The sequence below is a fragment of the Lepisma saccharinum genome, chromosome 9 (assembly GCF_977018435.1).
Source record: "Lepisma saccharinum chromosome 9, izLepSacc3.1, whole genome shotgun sequence".
Lineage (NCBI taxonomy): Eukaryota > Metazoa > Arthropoda > Insecta > Zygentoma > Lepismatidae > Lepisma > Lepisma saccharinum.
In genome coordinates this window covers 48,981,514-49,000,717 of record NC_139237.1, presented here as the reverse complement: position 1 = coordinate 49,000,717, position 19,204 = coordinate 48,981,514, and the positions used below count along the sequence as shown (strand labels likewise).

At 39.4% G+C, this 19,204-nt stretch overlaps 1 protein-coding gene across 2 annotated transcripts in view; it reads right to left on the bottom strand.

Moving 5' to 3' along the window:
• The window catches only part of LOC145992043 (C3 and PZP-like alpha-2-macroglobulin domain-containing protein 8), a 911,691-nt gene that overhangs the window by 57,317 nt on the left and 835,170 nt on the right, over positions 1 to 19,204 (bottom strand). For both annotated transcript variants that reach the window (XM_083128164.1, XM_083128165.1), the window contains one exon: positions 15,926 to 16,138. In XM_083128164.1, the coding sequence (XP_082984290.1) occupies positions 15,926 to 16,138 (213 nt within the window). The remainder of the gene's footprint in view (positions 1 to 15,925; positions 16,139 to 19,204) is intronic.

The window sequence follows — 19,204 nt, the reverse complement described above, 5'->3', positions numbered from 1 at the left end:
TACTAGACTCCTTCAGAGTATAATCAAGGAAGTTCACGGGAAACAATTAATTACCAAGCCAACCAGAGTGACAGCGACGTCAAAGTCATTAATTGATTTAATCGTTTGTTCACAAGATTTAATTGTAAAGCAAATTGGGCAGAGCGAGTTACCTGGAATCACAGATCACCATATAACATACTCCATATTTGACCTGTACGCACCAAAGCAATCTAAAAAAATTATCAAAATTAGAAATTTCAAAACCATGGACTTGGACAAGTTTCGTAAAGACGCGGAAAATGTGGAATGGTGCAAAATCGAAAGAAACGAGGACGTAGATGCAGCGGTGGAGGCCTTGAATGATAACATTATCAGATTAATAGATAAGCACGCCCCCCAGCGAAAAATTCGTGTAACCAAACCTCCCGCCCCCTGGATTTCAAATCAAGTAAGGGAATTCTGGAAGTTGCGCGACTTCTTTCATCTGAGATATGTAAATACAGGAGACCCAGACGCTCTCCTATCGTACAAATACTTCAGAAACAGAGCCAAAAAAGCAGTCAGAAACGCAAAATTTAAGCACTATAACGAAACGGTAAATATGAATGTAAAAAATGCTAAAAACTTATGGTCTAACCTCAGAAGCCAGGGACTTTTACCAAATAAAAAGAGTAATGCGCTCTCCTCAGATACATTTCGGCCGAATGCGGTAAACGAGTTCTTTGTTAAGCCGAGTGCACCCTCAGATGACAATGCAGCGGTGATTGATGAAACCAACACGTATCTTGAGCAACCCAACAATGACACGTTCTTTTTTACCCCAGTAAGTAGCGAACAAGTACGTAAGATTTTTAACAAAATGAAATCAAAAGCGTGCGGTTATGATGGCATAAACCTAACTATTTTACAGTATTGCATCCCCTTTTGTTTAGAAGCTCTTACGCACATTATTAATCTTTCCCTTTCCAAAGGTTGGTTCCCTCAAGAGTGGAAAAAATGCGAAGTAACACCTATACCTAAAAAATCCAACCCCACAGAAATAAAAGATCTACGACCTATTAGCATTCTATCCACAATGTCCAAAATATTTGAAAAAGTAATATATGAACAAATACTTTCACATATTCAAGGTTTCCTACCACACTTTCAATCTGGTTTCAGAAAAATGCATAGTACTTGCACTGCGCTGGTAGATATCGTAGACAATGTAAGTAAAGGAATAGATGAAAATGAAGTTACACTTTTAGTCTTGTTGGACTATTCAAGAGCGTTCGACTCGATCAATCATGAATTGTTATTGGCCAAACTGTATCACTATGGCGTTACCGGAAACGCGTTAAATTGGTTTCGATCATATCTCGGCAACAGGAAACAACGTGTGAAATATCGGGAACCGGAAGTCACATACTCTAAATGGTTAGTTGTTCAACAAGGCGTCCCTCAAGGAAGTATATTGGGTCCACTACTATACATGATTTACGTAGCTGATTTCGACCGCGCTGTCCAATATTGCCACTACCATCAGTATGCTGACGATTCGCAAATCTATATTCAGTGTAATACAGAAAACTACGATAATGCGATGACCAAACTTCAATTCGACCTGGATGCTATAACAAATTGGTCACGGAGGAACTCCCTTCAATTAAATCCAACAAAATCTTGCTTCATGACCATAGGAACTCATGGTACACTCAAGAAACTTTACAAAAACGCACCTTCTCCTCCAACTCTTGGCAGTATACCGCTATGCGAAGTGGATACAAGCAAAAACTTGGGGATTGTGTTCGATAGACACTTAAATTGGGAGCCACAAGTCGAATTTATTGTGAAAAACTGTATGGGGAAACTTAAATCTTTGTATCATTTAAAACATGCTCTGGACGCTTATGTTAAAGATCGTCTTATGCAATCACTCGTCCTATCCACGTTAGACTATTGCGCTCCAGTGTACAGTAATATATCCCAGGGCTTAAACTATAAACTTCAAAAAATTCAGAATTGTTGTATACGTTTCATATTTAACCTAAACAGAAAGGAACATGTATCCCCCTATTTAAAGAAACTTTCTTGGCTAAACATTAACAATAGAAGAAAATACTTAACACTCACCTTGATGCACAAAATACTTAAGAGTGGCTCCCCAAAATACTTATCCGATAAGATCTGTTCTCGTAGAACATCAGCCGAACATAATATCCGCAACAAGCACAATCTAAAAATCCCCAAACATAAAACCGCCACATATAACAAGTCCATCATTGTTACAGGGATCAGGGAATGGAACAAACTGCCTGCACCATTGACTAACATTATTTGCCATCAAAGTTTTAAGAAAAATCTGAAGAACTTACTATTGTCCCAACAACTTAATTAACCTTCATATGCTAACAATTGCACCTGCACTTATACATCATATAATGCATACCTAACCTACCTCCCCCTCCCCGCATACACATTGAACTACCGAAGACTTATTACTTATCTTTACTCAACAGTATTTATACTAATCTATTCAATGTATTATTTTATCATTGTATAATCTTTATATTATCTTTATTGTATTATCATGATCATTATGTGTTTTTTTTCTTTCTTTTTGTTTTTATTCATTTATTGTATCTTTGACAAGGGTTGGTTGTAAGAACGGCCCATGAGGCCGAAACACGCCTGCTTAAATAAAGACCATTCTATTCTATTCTATTCTATGCATTGTTGAAGTGTAGAAAAGAACAATTAGTTGCATTTTCTGCTAAGTGCGAAACATAAAAAACATACAACCTTAGTGACAATGAAGTTCGACCAGTCACAAATATAGGAGTGCGTTGTGAAAGAAGGAGAACACATGCATATGCTGAACATATTTTATTCAGCAGGCTACATGGAACAAAGGAAAACATAAATTTCCGCTGCAACGCAGAAATGTATGGTGTCCACACAAATAAAACATTTTCATCCATCTACACGTGACATTGAAGTTCGACCACTGTTAGAGGGGATCCTGTTTACCATGGTGTGACGCCGCCCCGTCGACGAATAACTGTGGCAATGCATCGGAGCATGCTGCGGACGAGTCGTTCAAGGTATTCCACATCGATGCGGTGCCATTCCTCCTGCAGGCAGGCGATAAGAGCAGCCACTGTCGTGGGTCCCCTCTGTTTCACACGTCACTTAAGAACACGCCACACATTCTCAATGGGCGAGAGGTCGGGACTCGATGGTGGCCATGGCAGAGTTCGCACGTGATGGCGAGTCAGCCATTCTCTTGTCAGCCGCGCTGTATGAGGCCTGGCATTGTCGTGTTGAAAGATGAGACGCCGCCTGTGGAAAAGGTGCCTTCGCACTGTGGGAAGATGCCGCTCCAGTATGCGTGTATAGGCGTGAGCATTCACAATGCCCTCACGGACGTGTAGTGGGCCAACCCCAGATGCCGTCATGCATCCCCATACCATCACTGACGCAGGTTTCTGTACCCGACGTGCATAACATTTTGCTTCATTCTGTTCCTGCTTCCGACAAATGACTGTTTTCCGTATTTTCCCGTACACAACATTGAAAATGGATTCGTCCGTCCACAAAACCCTGTTCCACTGTCGAAATGTCCATCCCCGGTACATTCGTGCCCACCGTAGTCGATTGCCTTTGTTCAACATGGAAAGGAAGGGTTTACGTTTCGCCTCGTACACTCGGTAACCGCATCGCTGTAGGTAACGGCGAATGGTTCTGGTTGACACTTCAGTGTGAAAGCATTCTCGAGTCCACAGTCGTAATTCGGCCACAGAAACATGATTGTTGGTCTGGATATAGCGCCTAAATATCCGTAGGTCACGCACGCTCAGCAGGCGTTTTCGACCGGGGGCCTTAACTGGCTCTGTAGTACCCGTATTTTGGTGGTGTTTGATGATGCAGTGGACGGTTGACTTGGGTAAGTTCAGTTGGCGCCCTATTTCCCGTTCACTGAGTCCATCCCGTTGCAACTCTTCCACTCTTCTCCTCACGGTGTTGTCAATAGGTTTGCCCCTGGCCATGGTAACGATGCACTGCGGTTCCTCGGTGCACAGCATGCGCTTATATACGGCGGACTCCCTTATCGTGTCCGTGATGTCATGCTTCCGTCGAATGCGCCACTATCTGGAATTTTTCCGTATGGGTCTGGTGCCTGGTCGAAGTTCAATGTCACGCGTATAGTTCCCCGTTTTCGTTCTTTACGTGACCGTGGGTGCAACATGCTGGGATCACGATTCGTGCCTGCTCACACGCCTCCTCTTACACACATGCGTCACTTCTGCGGGTCACCCATTCCACCGCCTATGCCTCTGTGCATTTAATCATGTATTCCTTTCTGGTCGAACTTCATTGTCACCAAGGTTGTACATACTTGCCATTTATGATAAACTAAAATATTGTCACGTTATCTTTACATTTTCCAGTTCACGGGGAAATAGAATACTTTTACCATTTTCAATTATACATTTTCCAATTTTTGAACAATGAAATTGTTACTTGTTTCCCTACATTTACCCATTGATGGAACAATAGAATACTTATATCATATTTATCTCTATATTTTCCCATTGATGGAAGAATAGAATACTTATATCATATTTATCTCTACATTTTCCCATTGATAGAAGAATAGAATACTTATATCATATTTATCTCTACATTTTCCCATGGATGGAAGAATAGAATGCTTATATCATATTTATCTCTATATTTTCCCATTGATGGAAAAATAGAATAATAGTGCAACATTTATCTCCACGTTTGCCACAGAGAAAATATAACACTTTTGTCACATTTGTTAAATCACAAACAAATCCATGTTCTTCTGCTCCTGAATTTCAACTCTCAAACAAACGAAGATAACATTCTCTAAAAATATTCTATGGAAGTTACGGGCCAGACTTTGGAATTGCTGATTCGTCGGACTTGGGAAACGGAAGATTCGGAAACAGCAATCACACACTATACTCCGTCCCGGGAATCTTTGGAGAGAGTGAACGAAGTAATTACTCTGCGCAAGTAGTGACTGGAGAGCGTTTGACCAATGAACGGGTGAGAGGCAGTTATGTGCCGTACACTATACGTTTACGTCTACATGCGTTGTATACACGTAACCTACGCGTAGATTACATTTGGTTGTAGTTTACATAGACTACGTAGATAATCTAAAGTACATTAGAAATAATTTTGAAGGCTTTCATGAAAGGAGAGCGACATTTTCAACTATATTTGTTCCTAACGAACTGACAAGAATCTTTCTAGAGAACAAAATTTCCCTCTTTACTTCTACCAACATTTAAAGAAAATAAATCGTATGAAAAGAAGACAACAGAGGGCAGCCGTGAGGCAAAAGTAGTCCTTTTCCTACAAAACACTAAAATATTTCCTAGGTTAGGCTTTTTTCCTAGGTGAGAAATTGTTCGAAGTTGAAAGGAAGAGACTGAAAGGTTTTTCTCACACATTAGCAACTCATACGCATTATAATTTTGTTTTACTTCTACAGCGCCCTTAGCTAAGTTTTCACCTTTCGTCATGTTGATTACATATATTACGTTATGTACGTGTATAAAATAGTCTATGTGTAGAATTTAGACTATCGTTGTTTACACGTAGACGCACATCACTGATGAGAGGTAACGGACATACGTGGTCACGTTTTATTTTTAAAAAACACTTCGCTCAATCGCTCAAATGAAAATGTTATCTTAAGCCGCTCCTGCTAACGTCAGAAGTAAAATATTAATTTCACATTTTTTGGTCACTTAATTTCCTCCTCAGTTTAAAACCGTGACTCTTCTCTTTCGTTATACATTCCTTACATTTCCTTGCTTAAATAAATGAGTAAAGGGAGCAATTGTGTCACTGTATACGATATGTATCATATGGAAACACACGTGCAGGCATATAAGCAGTGATGTGCAGTATACTATAAGTTTACGTCTACATGCGTTGTCTACACGTAATCTACTCGTAAATTACATTGGGTTGTAGTTTACATAGACTACGTAGACAATCTAAAGTGCATTAAAATTAATTTTCAAGGGTTTCATGAAGGGAAAGTGACATTTTCAACTACAGTATATTGGTTCCTAACGAAATGAAAAGAATCCTATTTACAACAAAATTGCTCTTCTCTTCTATTATGAACTATGGAAGAAGATAAATAGTATGCAAAAAACAACAACATATGGCAGTCGTCAGGCAAAAGTGATCTTTTTCCCATAAAACACTAGAATATTTCTTATATTAGGTTTCTTCCTAGGTGAGAAATTGTTCAAATTTGGATGAAAGAGTATGAAAAGTTCTCTTCAAACGTCAGCAACTGATACGCAGTATAATTTTCTTTTAATTCCACGGCGCCCTTTGCTAAGTTATCACCTTTCGCCATGTTGTTTATATAGATTACGTAATCTACGTGTATAAAATAGTCTACGTATAGAATGTAGACTATCGTTGTTTACGCGTAGACGCACATCACTGCATATAACTCTAACGGCCTCTTCCGTTCCCAGAATGTTTAACTACTCATCCATGGAAAGCAAATAACTCTTTGTGATTTCAGTGGTCACATTCCAATACATCAATTTACTCTAATATTCTTTTAAGCTTTTAGACAATTGCAGTTACATTCAAAGAGTTCCTGCTTGTTTGGAAGCAATCGAGTGAATTGGAGAGTTCTAGTAGACTGGGACAATTTTCGAAAATTCTGACTGTAGGAAGCATTTTTGAGGAAAAGCGGGCAAACAACATTTTCTGAATGTATTTGATGTGCTGATTACGAATATTTTGTTTGCCACTCTCGATTTTGGTGTTATATGCTTCAAATCGCTAAGAAACAAAATGGCGGCCATACGAAATGAGTTCCTAATAACTTTTGAAGGAGCAGAAACAAAATAGTGATCTTGGTGTCAAACATTATGGTTTTGGGTATGCTGAATCCAAATATTATGTTTCGTAATCTGAAATATTAAGCTATGTGCTCCAAAATGCTAAAAAACAAAATGGCGGCAATACGAAATGAGGTCCTATTAACTTTTGAGGGAGCAGAAAGAAAATAGTGATCTTGGTGTCAAACATTATGTTTTTGGGTATGCTGAATCCAAATATTATGTTTTCTAATCTGAAATTTTAAGCTGTTTGTTCCAAATCGCTAAAAAACAAAATGGTGGCTACGTGCATCCATGTAATGTTTCGTATCCATACTTTTGAACTAGGAATAAAACAGTGTAACAGTAGGTTTTTAACACAGAAAAAAAATATAGAATATTTCTGAAGTAAAGATGCAAAATAATAATATTATTCAAAGCATAAGACCATATTGAAATATTAACAGTACCAGTGTATGATAAATCCTCACGTTATCCTTATTCAACCTTATTTTGACTACAAAAATAGTATAACATTTTTCTAGTCACGGATATTCATGCACTCCTTAGTGGTAGTATCTGCACATTTGCAAGCTGCAGTACATACAAGCTGGCCTTTCCTGTAGGAACATGTAGCGGATATACAACCACCCAAACCACCACAGGTGACAATGTCGTAGCAGGGTTGTGGAATTGGTGGCAGCGATTGAAGTTTTGGAACGAGCTGTCCATCAACCATTATTCATCCTAAGATAGTCGGTGGTGGTAACACAGGTCTTGGTATGACCGACTGCCTCCACACCATGGCTTGATAATGGACCCGTTGTACATGTAACCGTAGAGCATCGGTAGTGGGGGGGGGGGGCAGTGCTTCTGGTGTTTTTCCTTTGCTGGACAGCTTTACTTTGGCTTCATCACAGCTGCTTGCATCCGGTACACCATACAACTTGCATATGAACTTATCTGCCTTGTGTGCTGTTTCTTGTTTCAATTCGTCAACACCAAGATTTGGTAGATCATTATTATTAGTGTTAAATATTTTCCATGCTGTCTTCTTTCTGATCCCAGCAATGTAGGATACTGTGTCGCATCCTGTTATGTCGTGGAATGGGATGAAAGTTTCGAAGACAGGATCCGTAAATGAAAGCTTCTGCTTGACTTCATGTATTGGAATGTTTATTTTTTATAATGTTCCTGCTCGCAACCACAATTTCGTACATCTAATCCTGTGAAATAACGCTACCAATTGCACTAATTCATCTGCATCACGTGCTGAGACAACAATGTTATCAGCACCAGAATTAAGACAGTGAACTACAATGCGCGTGTCCGCCTCTTCGTGGTTTGCCTGCAATCCTTCAATAGACAAATCACGATTGTTTGTTCGTACGGCATCCTCCTTGTGAAATTCACCGGAAACCACAAATATTTTGTCTTCAGGAGCATTGTTGATCAAATGATTAGAGAGAAAACAGGCCAAATCTTTTTTATTCTCCGAGTTAGCAAGAAAGTCACTGAATTTGTTGGGGATTGGCACGGATCCATTTTCTATTACTCTCCTTACTAAATGAGCATGTTTCAAGCGCCTATCCCTTGTTCCAGCCTTGATTGAAGTTGCGTTATACCGATCAAAGGTGACATCAATCCTCTTAAAGCTTCTTCCCATAGAAAGTACAAAGTTAAGAAATACATCTGCCAGTTGACCAAAGTTTAAAACTCCTGCAGGCTTTCCAAGTGCAACAACTAATGCTTGACCATCTATTATAAGGCATGACGCAGACGGAATTGATATATCAGGTGGACAAATTACATCCTTGGTCATCACATCAGATAGAATGGCTTTGTTTCCTGTTCTCAGACTTCCGTTTGTGTTGGCAAGGGAGATTGGAATTGGCATTAGTTCATGACACAAAATGCGATTTAGATCCACATTACGACCTGCCTCATAGTCAGTTACGAGGCGCTGGAGAATATTTCTGTCAGTTATCAAAATGGTTTCCTTGCCACTTACTACCAATTTAACTTCATAGAGGGGCTTCAAGGTCTTTGCATTTGACTTATGTAGAGGATCACTTAACTTGACTTGTGTGTGACTTTTACCAGGGGCCATCATTCTTTCCTTCACGAAGGTGTCTAGCTTTACCTGGCCCAGTGTTTCACAGCTTTGAGGAGAGTATCTTGAATATCTGAAGTAGCTAAATCCTTTGTTTGTTGCAATGTTCTGCAGAAACTGATAAGAAACATCTTAATGATTGATTGATTTAGTTTCTTTTACTTCGCGTTTTGTGCCTCTTGGCTAACTTGCAAAGATGGGGATGAGTGATGATGAAATTGATGAATGGACATTCACAAATAACCAAGCCCGAGCGGGATTCGAACCCGGGACCCTTGGCGTCGCAGCGCGATGTGCTAACCACTCGGCCTCAAGAAACATCTTAAGATGAAGGCTCACAGGTGCAGGTCTTTTCAAATTTATAAGTATATCCATGGTTCTATGTTTCTATTATTCTGAAATAAAGTAAAAAAAGAAAAAAAATGTATAATAGGTTTAGTCATTTTTGTGGTTCTTTTGTTTAAAAAATAGGAAAAAACTACAAGAATTTTCAAAAATGTCAGATTAGAAAACATAATATTCGGATTCAGCATACCCAAAAACATAATGTTTGACACCAAGATCACTATTTTCTTTCTGCTCCTTCAAAAGTTATTTGGAGCTCTTTTCGTATGGCCGCCATTTTGTTTTTTAGCGATTTGAAGCACATCGCTTAAAATTTCAGATTAGAAACAATATTTGGATTCACCATACCCAAAAACATAATGTTTGACACCAATATCACTATTTTCTTTCTGCTCCCTCAAAAGTTATTAGGACCTCATTTCGTATTGCCGCCATTTTGTTTTTTAGCGATTTGGAGCACATAGCTTAAAATTTCAGATTACGAAACATAATATTTGGATTCAGCATACCCAAAAACATAATGTTTGACACCAAAATCACTATTTTGTTTCTGTTCCTTCAAAAGTTATTTGGAGTTCATTTCGTATGGCCGCCATTTCGTTTCTTAGCGATTTGAAGCACATAACATCAAAATCGAGAGTGGCAAACAAAATATTCGTAATCAGCACATCAAATACATTCAGAAAATGTTGTTTGCCCGCTTTTCCTCAAAAATGCTTCCTACACTTTTTACAGCCACATTTCTGAGAATTTGCACCAGGCTATAGTGCTCTTGCGTAGATTTATGCAACTTTTTCCATTTGATTGTATTAATTAATTAACTTCTCACGGAATTAAAAAAAAATAGAAAACCGATATTTGACAGAAACATCTTGAAATTGAACGTCATTACTCTGATGAAAAAACATCGGAGTGTAGTTCATTATTAGCCAACGTAATGAAAAAACGGAAGTAGAAATATGAACTTTCAATTGCTGTCCTGTGTATATTATTGATTTCATATTTATGGATACGAAGAATTAAACACATGAAAATAGTATTTTCGCTGCATCCATCTGTCGAAAGTAATCTGCCGTTCTATATCGGCGGCATATTAAAAACTAGGGATCATTTTTTTTTTAAAAAAATGGAAGTATGTGTTATTTATTAATTAGAGGGACCCCTATTCAATGCAATACACAGAATTCGCAAATCACGTCACATTTGTTAGATTCAGCATATCGGCATTTTGCATATGCTATTCAACGCCATTACAGACAGTAAAATACAACTCGATACATACTGCATTGAATTTTTATTCTATAAAATTAACTTTGAACGTGTAAAAAGAAATAAATGAGATAAAAGAAAGGCATATCGCATAAATCATTGTATGACATGATATTAATTCCGTGTTTGTTGCAAAAATAAATATTTTATTGCCTGTAGATTTCGATAACCCTCTGCCAAAATTTACAACTGTTTATTTTGTACGTAAGATGTAGATCGCACTTTAACCACATGGTCGTATGCAATGTAAATAAATTTTATTTTGATCTTAATAAAGTAAAAGAAAACGTGTGTTTCGTCGTGTCTTTGCACCGTGCATTAGACACATCGGGGATGTGGAGGTAGCCCCCCCCCACCACAAACAAATATAAACAATCTTTGTTATTTGTGAAAGCCGCCTTAATACCTTAGGGTTGCCTACAGGTGTCTGTTTATTAGAGGCTGGATGAAACCTAGGGAAGGTTTATGCCGAGACACAGTCGCAAAATATTTCAAACCTTTGCATCACCCACCACAAGTATCAAACCCGGGTTTTCCGCTTAGCAGTCAGATGCTCTTTGACCAGATCACAGCCGCTCCATTTACATCTTAGTAGATGCAGCTCGTCAAATGTTACTTCTTGTGTTAATGTTCCAGTTTTTAAAATTATTATTAGTTTTCCATGTTCTTTAAAATTGTATGTTGTAACCGATTGGCTATTTCTTGGCTGCTGATGAGAGTTGGATATTTTTCGAAAATATTATTTGGTTGCACTGTTGCATTTGTCCCAACAGACCTGATTATAAGTCTTATTTTTTTTCACTTCCATTGAACTGCTCATATATTATCTCTTGAATGATTCTTATATGTCTACCAATGTAATTCTGTTGACATTTACACTAGCCTATATTAGAAATACCTGCATTGTTTGGTCTTAGAATACAGTGTAATTTGAGGTCTCCAAGTCTTTGTCTCTCATCGAGTTTGTTATTGAGGCGGCTTTGATGCCGTAAGATTGCAAAGTTCTTGATATGTTAGGGTGGTAAGGGTTGGGCATCCATGTAATTTTTCTTACTTCTTCTGATGGATTTTATTTTCCTTACTGAGCGCATAGGAAGGTAGTTGTTATTTTGAGGATCACCTTTCAACATATTTGTAAGTGATTTTCTGAAATTCTTCTTACAGAGCTCTTCTCGATAAAAATGAGCCAGTGTCCTTCTGTAAACTTATTTCTCCTCTGTGATTAATGGACAATCTTCCCACATACATGCTACAATTTTATTCGATGATTCGCACAGATAAAAACGAAGATGTTGCTATCTCAACACAGTTTATGATGCGGTACTGTTCTAAACAACGAAACTTAGACGGATTTCTTACATACACAGACTCAATTCGACAGTCAAATTCAAGTACATAACACGGGAACATAAAGCAGTATTGGCAATAGTTTTAAAATATATCATAACGAGTAAGGATTTGTTGTTTATAATTCTTCAGGGACGGTGTGAAATGACGTGGGTCTTCGCCATACAGAGTACATTCAGAAATTCACGATAATATGGAACTTCGAAGTCACCTAAAGTTGAACTTGGTTCTACGGATGGACGAGTGCTCTGTAAAATTACCACAAACAACGGGCTTTTCGAGTATTCATAATTCTTTCTTCAAGTTTTTATTTTTTAAGATATTATTCTATTGTTATAGCCCCATTAGTTGTGTAGTCTTGATACCCGTTGCTTCGATTCCTAACAAAGCAGCTCGCATTGTGGATGCGAGTTTTGTCGCCATTGTTTCGTTACGTTGCTTGGAGAAAAGACAAGTCGCAAATCTTGCTTTTTGTCGGTGCTGACTTACAGTGTTTGTTCTAATTGCAGAGATGATCTTCCTGGCAGCTTCCGTTGGGCAAACTCTGGGAGTAGGAGAGGCACAAAAAATGCGACGGAAGAAAGATACCTACAATCAAGTATAACGATCGCCCACTGGGGCGGAAGCGGGTCAAACTTCTTCCGCTAGAAAAGGCTCGCTTCACTTCCTCTCCAATTGATGTGGTTTTGCGGAAAAAGCGTCGCAATTTTTTACTTCAGCACTCTTCGTAACTTACAGTGTGCCTTCGGAAGGTCTCGCAAGTATGACCGTGCGTATTGTTGAAGTTATAGTGCAGGAGGCCTTAGAAAGAGCGTTTCGCGGGCTAACAGCAGACGTCGCTCGCACACTATTGCCGATACTCTCGCGTCGTCTGCTCCTCAGCCGAACAAACAGGCCGATGTAGCAAAAGGCAGAGGTCACTCTCCCTTCCAGAAGGGTGCAGCGAGCTAGCTGTGGCAACCGGGCTCGATCATTCGCGGACCTGATTGGTTCTCGCAGACACACCCCAATATTGTTGTCTGCTGGAAGCCCGCGAAGCGATCTTTTTAAGGTCTTCTGCACTATAGTTTCAGCCAGGATTTGAAACAAGAACTGGCCGTTTAGAAGAACAGGCTGAAAATCAACACTTTCCTGCAGACTTTACTACGTATTCTCTTTTCAGATCATTCAATACTTACAAAAATGCATACTTTTCAGAGAAAGTGCCTCTCTACACACGGAAATGTAAATGCATCAGTTGAAACAAAAACAATGCATAAAGTATGTAGATGAGACTAAATGTTTAAGTGCATCGTCGAGCAAGATGCAGAAAGATGTATCAGAAAATGCATCAACTCATGTATTAAGTTCAGATCGACATTGAAACAAATACTCACTTGCATCATACGATGCGTTTTGGCGTTTCCTTTACAAACGATATAGAAAAATGCATCAAACTTTAAATCTGATTCTTGTCAAAGGCGTTGATTTGATGCATATAGTTTTCTGTGTGTAAGAGTAATATGCAAATATTATTTGAAATTCTAAGATTTATTTTTTAAAAAAATTATGAAAAAAATTCTGACGTGATGCACAAAACTTTAACAATTCACAAAATGGTTATTTCTAGAGTAAGCAGAGCAACATATGGTATATTCAGAAGCGAATGGTTTTATTTCTGTTGCTGTAGTGGACGAGCTTGTACTTGATTGCATGCATTTGTCTTTCGTCTACCGATCAGTTCCGTTTCGTTTCCCTCCCGACCCGTGAAGTCCAATCATACTTCTTAAAATTCCGAGTCCATACCGACCGGAGCTGTTTCTTATTCCTGCCATTTTGTGTGAGCTCTTGGAGTTATACATATGGAGTATGTCACCCGAAAACATATCCGTTTTTGTATAAATCTTCCTCACAGCAAATTCGGCCTTCGGTGCATTTTCCCGATATGTTGAATTCTCTCCATCTTCAGGGATATCCTACTTCACGTCTTCGTGATTGTGTCTGCCCTTATACATGGTCTACCAATTTGAACGTCAGAACGTTGAAAGGGTGTTATGGCAACACTGACTGGAATGACGAGATGGGACTGTGACATCTGTATGCAGTAGTCTGTGGCAAGTTATCATGGAGAGATACACAATGCAACAACGCATAGAAATTATTCGAATTTATTATCGAAATTCGTGTTCAGTTCGACAGACATTTCGTGCATTGAGAGGAATTTATGGTCAACATAATCGACCGACAGAACAAACGAAAACTGTAGGATGAAAATCCGCAAGTGATTCTGGACGTACCCCTTCATCCTAAGAAAGTGACTGTGTGTTGTGATTTTTGGGCCAATGGCGTGATCGGGCCTTATTTTTTTGAGGACCAACATGGAAATCACGTCACTGTCAATGGGGAGCGATACAAGAATATGGTGGTGCAGTTTTTGTGGCCTAAACTGACAAATCTTGATATCAAAAATGTGTTTTTGTCAACGTGCCACACAGCTCGCCAAACAATGGAATTATTGCAGGAAAAGTTCCCCGGACGAGTTCTGTCCAGAAAGGGTGATGTGAACTGGCCACCAAGATCATGTGACCTAACCCCCTGGATTATTTTCTATGGGGTTATGTCAAATCTAAGGTCTATGAGACTAAGCCACGCACAGTTCATGACCATTGAGGCTATACCGTTCAATATCTGTGCAGACGTGCTGCAAAATTGAACATTCAGAATCCATTCCACCCACCGAAGCAGAGGAGGACATTTGAACGACATGTTGTTCAAAACATAATGCCATTGTTTACTCTTCAAAATAAAAAAAATGTATGTCATTATTATTTGTGGTTTTCATTCTATCTATTGTTAACGATCTGACGTTCAAATTGGTAGACCCTATACAAGGCAACGACTTTCATAGGTAAGTGGTGGATTAATCTATACTGTACAGGTTTGGAATAAAACATTGCAGAGGATATAATTTATATTAATTTATGAACGTATGTATCTCCCTTAATGTCAAATAATTTAAAACTTAAAGCGAACAGAAATTTTACATTAGAAGAATAGCATAACTTATAACTTAGAAATAATATTTTCAGCTAAAGATGCAAAGAAACGAGCGATTGGAGAAAGAATAATCTACCTAGGTATACTATTTAATCTGTATTGGTGTCATCATCAGTGGCGGCGAGAGGGGCAGTTGCCCTCCCACCCCAACTTCTCACAACTTTTGTCCCCGCACTATGCTAAATCTTATCTACAATGAGAAATGTACTGTCTTTGCCCCCCAGTTTGGCACCTTGCCCCACCGGTTTTGGAACCAAATCCCCGCCACTGGTCCAGATATTATTAAAATACAATACTTAAATGAAAACAATCTTGATAAACAGACTACGATCACGCATCGGAGAGGAAAGGATTTACAGCATCCTTGTTGGGAAAGTAGGTGTAAAGTACGAGTGCAGTTAGTGTACGCAAAAAAACTACCTAAATGCATCAAATCGGTTTGATACACCAGAACGCATCGATTGATCCACTAAAGTGTCCTCTATGGGCTCTGCGAAGAATCACATTCACAGTTTGGTGCATTTTTGTGTATCGTAAAAGTAACACCAAAGTGCATCATATGATGCAAGTATTTATTTCAGACGATATACTCTTGAATGCATCAATTGATGCGTTTTGATGCACTTCCTGTATCTTTCTCGACGATACACTTCAACATTTGGTCTGACTTACATACGTTATGTATTTTTTTGGTTCAGCTGATGCATTTACTCTTCTGAGACCCTTCCAATTTCATTGCTACTGTATCATACTTATTAGTTATTAGCTTGTAAGAACAAGAGACTAGTCCATATATTGTAGTGCAATATTGTTTAATACGTGCAACTATCTGATATAACTTTCTGTCGACATTAGTTTCCGCCGGTCGAAATGTTCTTACCACACTTCTTCACAAAGACGAAACACGTGTTTTGCAGGTTTTCCGAGCTGAAACGGTCGTAAATGCATATTAACCACTTACCTGTACTGTTGCGCAGCCTGCACCGGTAGCATAAATGAAGACCTTGGTCGGGAGGCTGGGCAGCTGGAGGTTGTGGGGCGGGGAGTCTGGTTTCAGCTCCAGAGTGTCCGTTAGCTCCATTCCCGAGGTTGCCAGGGACACCGTGAGAGCTCTGTGGCGATCGAGGGCCAGCGAACCAAACTGGGCAAACGCCTTTACTGCCAGATACAGGAGCTGCAATGACAAGAAGCAAGCGTTATACTGTACTGAAAGACATCGAATAGTGGTTGCAAAAGGAAATGCACTCGACAAATCTCTAGTGAAGAAGTCGAAATAAACGAGCAGATACTTGTCGCCTTGTAATCAAGGGGTCCCGGGTTCGATACTCGGTGGAAGCCATACTGGTTCGGATCCCACTTTAAACTGTAGGTCCAGTCCGGTAGCCTTACTGTGCACAAAGTGGACTTAAAGCACCAAATCAAACCAAAGGAGCAGATACTTATATTTGCCTGTGTCTATGTGAAAGGCTAAGTGTTCATTTCTGACAATAAGAAGCAGCTTGAAATGGTGTTTTAGAAAAAATTGCTCCTCTCCAAAACCGTAACTAGTTTTAGTAGAAGTAACGTACAAAAAGGAAGAACTCATGTGAAAGTTTGGGTAGGATCCACTCACTACAAAAAAGGTAAAATTCAAATAAAAGACTCAAGGAGTAAGAAGGATTCGGTTTGTATTAATTGGCAGGGAACACAATGAATATACATTTTTAGAAATCTAAGAAAGCTTCAGGAAAAAAAGAGCTGTTCTGAAATTGTAAGCAGGATAGTGAATAAATTGTTTTACGAGGGTCACTATTTATATTTTGAGCCTAACAATGAAAAAACAGGAATTTGGCATTGAAAACTGCTTTATTGTTTTTCGAAGTATTCTCCTTTATGGTCAATACACTTTTGCATTCGTTCGAACCATTTGTCAAAGCAGTTTTCCAATCTTCTTGAGACACCTCCATAATATGGTTTTTGAACGCATCAACGGCGTCTTCCGCCGACGAAAATCGTTGTCCACGCAATTTATTCTTGACATTCGGGAACAAGAAGAAGTCATTGGGTGCCAAATCAGGACTGTACGGCGGATGACAGATCCATTCGATTTTTTTACTGTTCATAAAGTCTGTTGTTAGACGAGATGTGTGACAGCTGGCATTGTCTTGATGAAGAATGATCCGACGGCGTTTGTTTGTTTTCCGTATTTGGCCGTAGACCTCTGGCAAACAAATTGTTGTGTACCATTCAGAGTTGACCGTTCTACGTTCCTCTAAAGGCACAGTTGCCACATGACCAGTTTTCCCGAAAAAACAGGCGACCATTTGTTTCGATGTGCTTCGAGCGCGAACAACTTTTGTTGGATTGGGTTCATCTTGAAACACCCATACAGTCGACTGCTGTTTACGTTCCGGCTCATATGCATATATCCATGATTCGTCACCTGTTACAATCTTATATACGTCTTTTGAAGCACCACGATTGTATTTATTGAGCATTTGTTTGCACCAATTGACACGAGCGTCTTTTTGAGTTTTTGTCAAATTGTGTGGGATCCAACGAGAACATACCTTTCTCACAGCAAAATGATCATGTAATATTTTATATATGCTGGTGGAACTAATGCCTATGGTTGCCTCAATCTCACAGTATGTCACATGACGATCTTGCAGTATTAGGTTTTGCACAGCATCAATGTTTTCTTGAACAACAACTGATTTTGGACGACCTTCGCGAATCTCGTCGGTGAGCGAAGCGAATGGCGGCCACGATTAAATTCGTTATACCAGCGTTTCACAGTGGCAAAGGATGGGGCTTCATCGCCAAATGTGGAAGTAAGTTGATCGATGCACTCTTGTCTTGATAATCCACGTCGAAAATCGTAAAAAATCATCGCACGAAAATGTTCACGAGTTAATTCCATTTTATTGTTGTCGCACAATCTCCAAGGCAACATAAACAACACAAATGAAGGTATTGACAAAACATTTGAAGTACGTTATGGTCAATAATGCCAGACGATTCCGTGCAAACGTCAAATCGCGCCTAACTTCAATCAGTGTTGCCAAGGCTCAAAATATAAATAGTGACCCTCGTATGTATATTGTAACAAGTCCAGAAAAGAGTATGTGCTGTTTAGGAAATATACGGCCTGAGGAAAGGTATTGGTAAGTTTCGAAATCTAGAAAAGGACGGGAAGATAGACTCTACTGTTTTTTTATTAGCCTAATCAATTGCTGGGGGAACAGATTAGCTGCCAGGATCTGAGGAATACATGTACAATTTTGGAAAACTAAGCAGTTTTCAATATATTGTATAAGCTGCTATTGGTTATCTTAAAAGAATCAGCAAAAGGTATGAACCTGTCTCCTAAATGTGAATGGGGCCCCGGAAGAATGAATGAACTGAACAGGACCAACAAAGAATGATAAAATGAGTTGCTTAAAAAATCGATCCAAGATCTCAGATGAATCAGTGAACTGTTTCGAATATCCACTCAATGTTAGAAGAATATATTGGGTTGGCAACTAAGTTCCCGCCGTTTTTTTTAATTGGAAAAATCTCTATGACATTAAATACGTTTGGCACGAAGGTGTACATCATTTGCCTTTAATCAAGGTTCTAAGGCCGCAGAAGCTGCTCGCAACATTTGTGCTGTGTATGGAGTGGGTGCTATAGCTGAAAGAACCGCCCGTGATTGGTATGCGAAGTTCAAAAAAGGAAATTTTGACCTCAAAGACGCATCTCGTTCTGGCCGTCCAGTTGAGTTCGATGAAGAGCGATTGAACCACCTGTTGCATGAAAATCCGCGTCAAACAACAAGGGAACTGGCAGAGACAATGGGTTGCTGCCACACTACTGTAGAGAAGCATCTTCACTCGATGGGAAAGGTTCAGAAGTGTGGAGCATGGGTGCCTCACACTTTAAGTGTCAAAAACAAAAATCAACGAGCCACAATCTCCGCTTGTTTGCTTGCTCGGCACCGTGCAACCCATGGACACAAGGAACAATTTCTTCACCGAATCGTTACTGGCGATGAAAAATGGTGCCTTTACATGAATATGAAGCGGCGTAAGGAATGGCTGAGCCCCGGGAAACAAGCGACCCCACGCGCGAAACAGGAACTTCATCCGCGTAAAACGATGTTGTGCGTATGGTGGGACTGGGAAGGGATTCTCCATTTCGAATTGCTTGAAAGGAACCAAACGATCAACGCGGAACTCTATGTGCAACAAATGGAACGACTCAGCACGGCTATTCA